Source organism: Rhamphochromis longiceps, linkage group LG8 (genome assembly GCF_057381845.1).
Source record: "Rhamphochromis longiceps isolate RC_006_pf linkage group LG8, R_longiceps_female_GT1.1, whole genome shotgun sequence".
In the NCBI taxonomy this organism is placed as follows: Eukaryota; Metazoa; Chordata; class Actinopteri; order Cichliformes; family Cichlidae; genus Rhamphochromis; species Rhamphochromis longiceps.
In genome coordinates this window covers 33,023,686-33,036,244 of record NC_140564.1, presented here as the reverse complement: position 1 = coordinate 33,036,244, position 12,559 = coordinate 33,023,686, and the positions used below count along the sequence as shown (strand labels likewise).

The 12,559-nt window shown below is 41.7% G+C and overlaps 1 protein-coding gene across 8 annotated transcripts in view; it reads left to right on the top strand.

Annotated features, from left to right (window-relative positions):
* The window catches only part of LOC146664117 (BAR/IMD domain-containing adapter protein 2-like), a 72,899-nt gene that overhangs the window by 10,668 nt on the left and 49,672 nt on the right, over positions 1–12,559 (top strand). For all 8 annotated transcript variants that reach the window (XM_085417149.1, XM_085417150.1, XM_085417148.1 and 5 more), the window contains exon 2: positions 11,461–11,536. In XM_085417149.1, coding sequence (XP_085273275.1) covers positions 11,461–11,536 — 76 coding nt within the window. The remainder of the gene's footprint in view (positions 1–11,460; positions 11,537–12,559) is intronic.

The following is a 12,559-nucleotide window of genomic DNA, read 5'->3' as shown; positions in this document are numbered from 1 at the left end:
TGCCTGCACACAGATAAGAGCTCATCTGAAAGGGAAATTGGCTGACTTCACACACATTCACATGCACGTGCACATGCGTGCACACACACGGCATATCGGCGCTGTATTCCCGTCTCCTGAGGGCGTTGAAGCAGGGCGTCTTTAGCGCCGTGATTGTCACACTGGCTGAGCAGAGGCAAATAACATCCATTTTCTGGAAACAAATAATAAGGGACAGCAGCAAAGCACTAACGGTACATAACGGTGCATATATCTCAGCTCATCACTCCCACATACTGTATATAATGCAGTACGGGACTGCTAATTGCTTTCTTCACATTAGCAGCAATGTTATGCACTGCTTCTTTTGTGCGGTGCGTCACATGCTTTAAAGCTTTGGTGACTGGGAGCTCTAAAAACCCCTCTGTATATGTGTTTGTTGATATGTGATGGATGATCAGCAGCACGGTCTTCAGTGAGAAGGCTTCTCAGTGTGAAGCCATAACACTAATGTAAGCTATACTCACGAGAGAGCTCAAAATCACAGGTAGCCTTTTTCTACATATCAGTGGAAAGGAAATTTAACAGATTCCTAGATTTTGTTTAAGAAGGTGGTAAAATTTCCTTTGTGCTCGGCCGGCCAGACTGCTGGGAGAACCGCTGGATGAGAGGTTGGAGAGCTAACTTATCCGCTAAGGTCAGAAAACTTGGATGCAACGTACATATACAGCTGAACAGACACCTGCTAATTACTGCTAACTAAACGATTAATAACATACCAGAATCCATCTTTGTATCTGGAGGCGGGAAAAACAGAAATATAAGAATATGATCTAATTCATAATTTGAAAAAAATACTTCAGTGGTTCCTGGATCTGAAACTAAAAACTCATCACTTGTGTTTTGGCCTGTGTTCCAACACTCCACCAGATTTAATTAAAATGTATTACTAATTTTTCCTTCTGAATGTCTTGTGGGCTTACACACGGACAAACAAACAAACAAGACTGAAACCATGGCCGCACTTCTCCATCCAACCCTTGAAAATGACAAAATACAGTGAATGCAGTAAGGTGTATTCTCTAACCGTACTGTTCTTTGTTAGTTTTACCCTTTGGGGGTGATATTTGTTGGTTTCTCTGTCTCCACAATCTGCTCAAGGGCTGCCTGCAGGCATCTGTACGAGCAGCATTCAATAACCTCCGCCAAGGCTGAGCATTCCCTCCACACCATGCATGAACTGAGTCACTGGATCCAGAAAGAGATGAGGGCTGTTTTTCTTATTTAAATTGATGTGTTTGTGAAGATGTAATGTGAATTGTCCGATCAATTCTCGTGTCTTCATAGTAAAAATTCCTAGACAAATGCAGATCTGATTTTGACACTAAAACAGTCCCTGCTGTGTTGGGCAAAGCCCGGCTTCTGGTAATATTATCATGCAAATCCATTTATACCTGTCTGAGTAATCCTTCAGACAAACAGGGAAACAGACAAGCTGAACATCCTTGGTACAGGTAATAAGCGTCCAGGTGAAACACGCAGCTGAATTGGACCCAAGTTCTCATCATTTTTACTACTTCAGTTTGAACTTTCACATTAGGAGCAAGTGGCCTTGAAATTGTTGTCTCCTCATTAAAGAGCGCTTGGCGATTTGTTCAAATGTTCACAAGAGACACTAAAGCACCTGAGGTGATGCCAGCATCCATTTTAATCCGATTCCTGCCGATTGGAACGTTTCCTCCGTGAGAATAAAGACCTCTCTGTCGTTATCGGTGGGACTTTGTGAGAAAGCACACAAAAAACAGAACAGCCAGATTGGTAGAAAGCAGCTTCTACCAAAGAAATGTCTGAGTCATTACCAGCACACAAACGGAGACCTAATATGTGAACAAACACAATGACCATGGTACCTATGCTAAAAACGTCATGTGGTGACAACAAACCCCCGTCTGTACCATGTCTGGGAATGTTTCTACACCAGCTGATGCCACGACAAACAGCAGTATATGAAGATAAGTCACGCTCATGCGCACACACGCACAGTAAAACTTGATGACAGGAGGTCACCTTGACATGTGACTGTAGTCAAATACACACCAGCGCCGCATGAGCCCTCCCCATTTCCGTGGCAACCACATAGAGCAGATGACCTTTCCTGTGTGTGTTTAATCTGGTTACATTTTGTATCCCACCCAGACGGGAGAACAAAGTGGAAACTTTCCTTATCAACTGTTGACAGTTTGGTGTTTTTGTGGTTGTTATCCAGGAGCTTTCTCATTCAGAAACACAGTTGAAACTTTTGTCACGTGACAGAGAAACAAAAGTTTTCTTTAAGATAATATTTTTATGGTAAATGTCCTGTATTTATAGTAAATATTTATATATTTTTATTAAACCAACCTGCGTACTGTTCCATCTCTGCTTTAGTTGTGGTCAAAATATGATGTTAGTGCTATTTTCTTTGTAAGGTAGAATGGGTGGAAAAAGTCATGGTCATTAAAATAAGCAATAAAAAAAACATAATGGTGTTTTAAAATATTACAAATACATCGAGGAAAGTCCCCCCCCCCCACTCACAAGCTGCACATCAGATATGGACCTCTTTTTCTTTCTTCTTCAAAGGAAGGAGGTGCCAGTCCAGTCTGCTGGCCCATCTTGCAAACATTTTTATTTTTTTTAAAGAACGATGAAGTTTTGGGAGTTCCTGATCAGCCAACCAGAAGAAAGAACATCTATTTTCATTAAATACTAACAGTAAATAACTTGAGGCTGGTGGCTTTCACTCATTTATTTTTGCATTTTTTTTGTAGACTGTCTGTTTTGGTCTCCACCTGGTGCGTCCCTGCCTCTCCGTCCTCGTTGGGGTTGCCAGATCTCCTCTCGCTGGTTAATCTGTTTGGCAGCCAGCGCCGCAGCATGTTCTAATGGTGCCACATGGCTGTCTTGGCTTTACAGTAATTTACGCCACGACATGATATGAACCTGCTGCTGTTTATGTAGGCTCTGACTCACCCCACGTTCTCGTCTCCTGCCACCAAATGACACATGCTAACACACACATATATGCTCACACACACACATATAGACTGGCTTCTCTACACCATCGCTGATGAAGGCAGCTAGGTCACAATGTTCTTAACGCTGCTTGTTTTCTTTCCTTTGTTCTCTCAAGTGTTTCCCCCATCCATACCTGGGTGGGAGGCATGTATCAGATAGTAGGTCTTTTGAAGTAGGTTCACTACCTAGATGTTCTTTTTTAGGTTTCTGTTTCTCTGCTTCTCTTCGTAGATTCTTTTCTCCTTTATTTATTTTGACCTTGTTCTGTTCTTCTCTTGTTTCTTTCCTGCTTTGTTGCCTTCCTTCCTTGAGTGATCAAAAGAAACAAAATCTTAACAAATTAAATTGATTTTAAAGCATTTACCACGGACAGAGCTTTGGGTTGTTACCACCAAAATTAACTTGGGATAAGGACTCACAAAGGTTTATGCATGTGTGGGCTCTAAGTGTTTGTGTATATAATTCTTCAGTGTGTTTGAGTACACTTTAACTTGTCACGAACGCTGCAGTGTAACACCAGTTCTGTTATTAATAGCTTGTATAACCTCTGCCTCTATTCCAAATCACTCATCTGTCATGGGACGTGGTGTCCGTGCCCTGCGATGTTGCTCTGATGGATCTATTAACCTTGGCTTTGAGGGCTAGCTGCTACCTATTCAATCTCCTTCTCATCATACTAGCAATCTGTTATGGCCATGGCAGCAGTAAGTAAAATATCAGTGGATTTAGGTTGTGGGATTTTTGGATAGATTCTTGTTTAAAACTGCGAAGGAGAACTTTGAAGAACCTTTCCAGCTTACAAAGGCAGCTCTTTTCATTATCAGTTCAACATTTGTTATATTTTCTTTCCTTTTAATTAACAGGGCCAGTGTCTCTAACAGGATGAAGCTGCAAATCACACCTTTCAAACAAGATGTTAAATTGAAAACAAGGTACGCCAAAAATCTCAGTGTACCTGTGGCCAAGGTGGTGTTTACTACACACGTTTTGTTTCCAACTACACAAAAACAAAATAAAATGATAATGCAGGATTTGAGAAATCTTCTTAGCTGCTCCTCCAGTTCAGGTTGGCAGGGAAGCTGGAGCCAAAGATGCAGTGAAATCAGCTGACTTTGGTTTCAGACTCATCGTTTATCACCTGAAACAGCTGATCATTTCAGCAAGCTCAAAGTGGAAGACTCCTGATTCTGTACTGTTTTCCTTTTATTTTAAATTACGTTTGCTCTTCAGCTCTTGAGGTAATGTCAGGTAAATATGCTTGGCCTCTCGTGAGCTCATTTTTGTGGTGGAGAAAAACTAAACCGAGTCTCCAATAACCACATTGGCTGTTTTGCAGTTTTCATCCCAACTCATACCAACATTTGATCTTGGTTTCTTTAAGCCAACATGTTTTTCCGGTGGTTGCCAATTATTTTTACTGTCCTAACCACAACCGGAGCTTAATCATAAAGCTGTCAGGACAGAAAATGCGATCCTTAGTTAGCAGATAGACCCACACTTTGTTTAGTTATGAATGCCTGGTGCGGCTCTCTGTCAAACCTCAGAGGATGAGATAAATGGATTAATTGTCAGGTGTTCACAAACTGCAAACAATACACACACACACACACACACACACACACGGAAAAAAAAACCTTAACAAAAACACAAACAGGCCCAAATCCTCATTTCCCTTGCAGAAATTGCAAACAGCCAGTCCTTCCTGCCAGCACAGTGCTCTGTGAACACACACACACACACACACACACACACACACACACACACACACACACACACACACACACACACACACACACACACACAGGACCATTAAAGTGCTGCAAACAGAAGGTTGTTCCAGAGTTGTGCTTTTGCGCACGCACACAAACAGTCATTCTGCCACGCTCGGATGCTTCCAGGATGAACATCTGTCTGGCCAAGTGCTGGTGAGATGTGGAGGAAGATAAATATTTCACCGAACAGACCGATAACATGTCAGGGAGATGGATCGTACTGCTCTAAAGTCATGTGCGTAGTCTGTGTGAGACTGCATGAGGATGCTCACATGCTTCCAGTACTCTGTCTGTCTATTGGATTGATAATTCATTTGATCTATTAATGCATCTTATTTCTCGTAGATGGTTGCTGTGCACTCGGCAAAGCTTAATTTTCTCTCTTTTTTACTAAATAATTATATGAACATTTGTTTCTTTCTTAAATATGCCTCATGTTGCTACAGTTACTATCTCTTGGCCAGACTTTGCCCTCCCAAAGGTTAATTCCATTTTGCTCTTTAGTCAGCTAATTATTTGCTTATCGTTTCTATCTTCACTCTGGGATCAGCGATGTGCTTCACGGTAGATTATCTCCTCTTTGGCATTTAGTCTGCTCTTGTCACATTAAAAAAACTGCGGCCTCAGTGACACTCAAAGTCCATTAATGATTGATTAAAAACTCGTGATCTAAAAAGAGCAGAAATCAGAGTATCTTTGTCATCACTTGTGTCTTGATGACAATTTTTCAACTTTTTCTTGAAGATATGCTTATAATTTCCCTCCAGATAACATTCACTCGTGTTCCCCCAAAGCTGCAACGTGATAAGACAATCCCTGTATTGTTGTGGAGGTTTGATGCTTAATTGGTAAGAGTGATTAGTGAGTCAATTAGAACACGTGACTGGAGCAAACGGGCAAAGTGAGACAAAGCAACGTTTGCTCTGTAATCCTTCTCATTTCCCATGCAGTCAGTTAAATATGGTCTTTCATTCAGTGGAATGCTAATCAGCCTCAGCCCCTGTTGCTGAAGGAACAATCTCGACTGATTGAGTGTGGATTAAGCAAGGACCGGGCAAATTAATGATCCTATTAGATTATCCCCTAAACCGCATGAGCATGTCGTGACCAGGGGAGAACCCGTGAATTATGGCATGTTTATTGCATTGATAATGATTGACTGTTTGGTGCCGGCTGAGAGTCTTTACATTATTCACAGTTGTTACCCGGTTTGTTTGTGTGTGTGAAGGGCAAAGTTGTAGAACTCCAGCATGGACCCAACTGAACTTGGAAAATGTCAAGAACTTAAAATTGGTGGTGAATTGGTATTCAGTGAAGTATGCTGCTGTTCCTCTGCACAGATGTTTGACTTCAAGACTGCAGTCAGCAACTTTCATTAAAATGAAAAATGCACCCAATGCAATACGCACAAAAAAAGATTCTTGGAGTAAAATGCAACTAAAATATATAAAACTGACGGTTTAGTTATTGGAACTCTCTCCAACTGAGCTTAAGATCTGTGGACTCAGTAGTCTCTGCACTACTGTATAGCTCTGTAATAATCATTCTGTACATACGATAATTTTTAACCCTACAACTGTTTACAACTTGCATAGTTCTGTATAGCTGTATATCTCAGATTCTGTAAAGTTATTTATTTCATATTCTGTATAGTTTTTCATATTTATATCCTGTTCATAGCCTGTACATAGCTTGTACTCACTACAGCCTGTACATACTTATAGTTATAGAATATTCACAACATACTTCATACCATGTACATTATAACATACCATAATAGACCCATTTCTGTAATATATTTACATATCTATATTTATTGTAATATATCTATATCACTAAAGCACTTCTGGATGGATGCAAACTGCATTTCGTTGCCCTGTACCTGTGCATGTGCAATGACAATAAAGTTGAATTCTATTCTATTCTATTCTATTCTCTTTTAAAAAAACAACTAAAAACATCTTTTTCGAATTGCATTTTGTTACCTTCTGTCTGTTTTTGTTTTTTTTGTGAAGCACTTTGAGATCTTTTTATCTAGAAAGGCAAAATAAAATTTTACTTACTTACTTCATATAATTAAACCATTAAATCAAGTAAATTTAATGTGACCAGATTCCATGGAGTTAATTTTCTACACTGTGGTTAAGTAACAACATTACATAAAACATTTAGGTGTAATCAGATTACTTAAAGTCAGGATTTCTGGCATATCTATTTGAGTGTATTCTGTTGTGTATAGAGGTTTTTGGTGGGTGTGCAGTTGAAGCCGAGGTGGTTGGATCAGGATGCTGAATTTCAGCATGTGAAGGGCCACTTGTAACTACACTACATCTGTCAAAATCACTCAGGCGCTCACTCTGGCAGAAAGGCACTTAGGTCAGGTGGGTGACAGAAATCTTGCATGAATTCAGACTTGACTGATATCACACTGCTGAGAATCAGACCTGAGTTAGAGTTTAGTGCCACATATATAAAAACTGCTTGGTTTCGGACAGTTTTTTAGCTCTTAAACTGCTCGCTTCAGACGAGAGAGAAACTGAGGAGAGAAAATATATAAAATAATTTGACCCATCAAAGCAAAGAGCTTTTCCTTTGCAATGTTTCTGTTTTATAATTTCTCCGTGCTTACAGTGAACACAGTGGTCACAATGACTGTTTCTAGTGTGCAGCTGAATGTGTCAGTAAGTAGCGCATATGAAATAGTTAAGGTATTTTAATAGGAAGCATCACATCAAGAATCAGGAATGCAACACATGAAGCTGGACCTGTCTGACAGTGATTACATAACGCAGCTCACACAGTGACACTCACGCAAACGCATACACAGACACACACTTCTTCACACAGTCGTTCCCCGTTCCTCGCTCTGTTTATTTAGACATGAGATCCAGGCCGCTTTCCATCATCTATTTATATTCTTTTGTTGATCGTTCCTTTCTTCCTGCCAACTGGTGGTACAGCCATGGTGATGATTACTGCTGCTAGGAGTGTTCCTCCGTACTGGGTTTGTTCAGCAGCTGACGCCTTGCATAACAGAAAATGCACCCAGAGATGGGAGAGAGGGGATCTGGATATAATTAGGTTTGTTTTTGCCAGGAAAGCCACAAAGAAACACCACCAATGGCCTTTTTTCTTTATGTGTGTGTGCACACACACAAAGCATTTATGACATCATATTGTAGCAATGCAGCAATGTCAGTATCCACAGCAGGGTGCTTCTGATCACATGCAAAACCAGTTTTGGACCCAGAACCTTGCAAAGCCGAAAATACTTTTATGCATTTAGTTTCAGTCCATTTCCCTGCATGTCCCACTCCTCTAACTCTTCCTTGGTGCCAAACTAAACCAACCTCATCTCATTTGTGCACCTTGAAGCTCATCTCACTCACCGGGCAGTCAGCCTATTTTCCTTGCACCCCTGTGTCGTCCTGTCCTACTTCCCGCTTCCATTTCTTTGAAATCATGGAGAGGTTTGTGAACCAAGGTGACTATTCTGCGTCAGCCGGTGGGCATGAGCAGGCGTCCCGTGTAGCAGGCTGACTTGGAAAAAAAGGCATCCATCAAATTTAAACGTACCCTACTCTTTCTTTGCAGAATACTCATTATTCTGTCTGCTCTGTCCCTTTGTGCTTCTTCCTTCAGGCACTTTGAAAAGAACACAAGCATCCTTACTGCCTCAACTGAAGTCGTAAGCCAATATCAAACAGTGATATGCTTCTAAATTCACTGATTAAATACGCTGTTCTCAGAATCTGTTGGTCCTTGCACTCTACAAGACCAAGGTGCCCTGTGGTATCTGGCAAATTGATGTTTGCAGAGGACCTTTTCAGATACTTCAAGCACACTAGAAACCCTGCAAACTTTGGCCTTGTGTCTTACTAGTTTTGGGGTACTTACATGGAAATAAGAGCCCACTTTAATGGTCTAAGGGGACCTATGTATACTCCAGGAAGTTTTTGCAGTTTGTAGTTCCTGCAGTGCTCACATGGAAAGTCTGGGACGTGTCCTTGAACGACTAGAGAACTACAAAAATGTTTCTACTATCTGAAAATACCAAAATTAGCGTGGGCCTTTTGTATTTCACTAGCTGGGCCCACGTCCTCATTTTAGGTTTGACAGCGTTTTACTAGGTAAAAGTGATGCTTTGACATGAATTGAGCTGCGGTTTGGGGAAGGCCTCGAAGGGGACTGGCGACGGCTCCCGGGCCTGGCAGATCCCCGTGTACTGAATAGAAATGAAAAAGTTAAAGGATTGAGAACAAGGAGGGAGGGAGGGGCACGTAAACGAGAATGAACAGCTTGCAGAGCTGGGGGAACCTATATAGATGAGAACCGGAAGGAGCGTGTTGGGAGGCGTGGTCCTGCTCCTGAAATTCCAATACATACATACATACATACAATACATACATTCTCTATCACCATTTCCATTGAACACGCTGACTTTAGAAACTGTTTACTTAACTTCCAACAGGCTTTGATTGTTAAGACATGAGTGATGTTCTATTCACCTCATTAGTCAGTGTGCCATAACTGATTTAAGCGCCTTTTTGCACTTTCTAGGATTTGGATCATAGTCATGATGGCTTAGATTAAGGCTGTTTGTTAGACGCTGCTCATCCCTCACTCCCTTTACCTTCCCTCTGCTTCCATCCGTGCTGCCTCTCTGGCAAGTTTGAAAAGAAAGTTGCAGAGAGAAGATTTCTGCTTTTTAAATTGCTGGGTTTGGCCGGAGATGCAGCGAGAGTGAAAGGGCAGCTTGGATTGAGGGGGAGGCTGAGTCACTGCAGAGACAGACAGTAAAACTCATTACGCATTTGTTCTTGACTTTTTCTTCACTTCCTAACAAGGCCTCGGGCCTCTGTTTGTTTGTTCTCGTTGTGGATGCACTTCACTGCTTGTGCGCTGCTGACCAATGCTTGGCCATCTGTCATGAAGGAAGGAGATTTGGATTCGTGCACTGTTTTATGTGTATATCTGTTGGGGAGTAGTCTGAACTTGATATTGGCAGTTTTTCCCTGTGCTTTAAGTCACAGCGTTGCTCATTTTTACTCATCGTATTACCAGCTTGTTGCAGTATTTTGCCAGTCTTCTCTATTATTGCAGCTCCAGCTGTGACGTTTTCTCTCTGCTGCCAATCTCCCAGAGCAGCGTGTTATGTTGCTGAATGTTTCACAGGCAATAATCAGCAAATTCATCTAAACACGTGATCTGTCTTCACCCACTTTGCTGTTCTTGATGTTTGACTTAATCTCCCCCACTCCGTTTAGCAGATATCTACAGAATCTGACTTTTCGGAATTGCCTATTCTGTTTAATGCTTCACTGAATAAAAAATGAAGTGCTGTGCTGTACAAGAACATATAAGCAAAGATTGGGGTGCTTAGTTTCGGTGTTAGTGTTCTCTGTATTTTGTATTAATGATGGAAAAAGCGATTTGTAATGTGAGAGTTATCACCTTGCCCCGCAGTGCCTCAGAGCTGCGAAGCGTTAAGCAATTTTACTGTTCTGGTTCACTATCACCGCTCTCATCAATCTCATTTCCAGCAGCAGGCACCTTCTTCCAGCTAAAGAAGCTTTGGTAAACCCGCCGTTCCGTATGTGATCAGGATGATTAACGCGGAACACAAAGAGCAGCTAAAGTACTGGACATTAACCTCTTAATATCCAACACTGACCCTCTAGGGTTTGGGTTAGGTTAACGGCCACTACTGTTTTCATTTGTTTGCTTGGAAACATTGTTTATGTGTGAGACTTCATTTAGGAGTTAACATCTTCTAGCTTGTGAAAGTTTTCCTATTTGGTATGTGGCTAAATAAAACCCAACCCGAACCCTAGGAGAGTTGACACCGTAGATTTTAACAGGTTAAACTGAAAGTTAGTGAGTAAATATTTAAGTGGAAAAAAATGTTGCTGGGTGTATAAGACACCATAAGGAATCATTTGTTTGTATTTATTTTATTTTAGCAAACTTTCTTTGTAGTTTTAATAAATATTTTATTTGAAAAAGTATTATTGATGTCCTGCAAGCTGTAGATGGTATAAGCTTGTTTAAGTTCACTTCCGCTATGTATGAGTGGGGCTTTTTGGGTCCAACGATGATCGTCTTGATTTCATTTGTCTGAATTTCTGGTACTGACCTCTGAGACTCGATGACCGCCGGTGAAAAGGCAAATTTTGTGTTATTTTTGGCCACAAAAGCAATTAGCAGGAGCAGTGTGCCAGAGTTCAAGTGTTAGGGAGACAGAGGGAAATGGCACTGGGTCCAGGTCTGCTGCTGAGCTGAAGGATTCAGCGGCCAAAACCAGATTTTATTTTTAATTCATACAGCAGGGGAGCTGAGGGGACAAAGCACCACACAAACATACAAATATAAGCCCTCCCTCAGTGACTCTTTCCCTCTATTTCATCCAACCATCCTCATCGTCAGGCTCGGAGTCTTGAAATGAATCCTCTGCTCTCCTTTTCCTCATGGTTGGCTCAGTTGACTCTGTCTACGACTGTGTGTGTGTGTGTGTGTGTGTGTGTGTGTGTGTGTGTGCTCATGCCCCAGTAAAGAGCAGAGCTCTGTCACTGTAGCTCATGTCGGTGTTTGTATCGTATCTTTCCTGCTTCTAACCAAGCATACCTTCTCTTTTTTCTCTCTCCTTTTCCAGTCCATCATGGAGCAGTTTAACCCGTGCTTACGGAACTTCATAGCCATGGCAAAAAGCTATGAGAAGGCGCTCACCAGTGAGTACACCAACCATTTCTTGTTTACCGTCTGTCTTCGTCGTTCTCTCGTTCCTCCAGTCGTCCAGGCAGAGGGCCAGCTCACCCGACACTTGGCGCTGCTTCTGTATCGTCTTGATTTACCTGGAGACTGGTTAGCTTTAGGGTGACGATGGCTCAGATATTCACGTTAAGAGCATTGTTGATGCCAAGCTTACAATCCCCATCAGAAGCTTTTAAACTACACACACTAGTTTGTGCCTAGATCTTATTCACACGTTCGGTATTGTGCTGTGATGTCCTGTGATTGTTCCGCTGTGATGTCTTCCTCCTTTCTGTCCACCAGCAGTTCCTCTCATCATTCTCATTAACGTCTGTCTCTACCTTTTTATCCTTTGTCATTGCTTTTTGAGGTTTGAATTGGTGTGATTGTGTGTGCGTGGGGGGCAAAGAGTAGGGAGGTGTGGGAAACTGAGGTATACATTCAGTCAAGGTCAAAGACAAAACACAGGAAATATCCAGAGGGAGCTAAGTGGAGCATTAGCCAATGCAAAGTGGAACAGGGAGAGTCGTGAGAATAACGGTACCCCTACCCCATGAGGCCCAAGAAATGAGAACGAGCAGAGCCGGTATTCAGGACAAGACAGGATAAAAAAATGTTTTGAAAAAAGGAGAAGATAGAAGGAAAAGACTGCGAGACAAATGTTCACAAAAACAGAAATTCCAAAATTCTCAGCAGTTATTGGAATCCTGGAGAATGTCCAGTGGCTTATTCTTTAACTTCACAAACTCTGATTAACTAAAGCTACGCAGTCAGCATGGATAACGTGATTTCATGCCTCTGGGTCAGGCCGATAATGCTTGTACTGATGCCTTGTACAGTATATGTATTTAGATAACACACGCCTCTAACCATGTTGAGCTCATTTATTGATAAGAAAACCTTCCAGCTCTGCTCTTAGATGTCACTCTGTGGAGGGAGGAGGATGAGGAGGAGGAAGAGGAGGTTATCGGGGTCGTATCATATATTCAGTGATGGTGCAG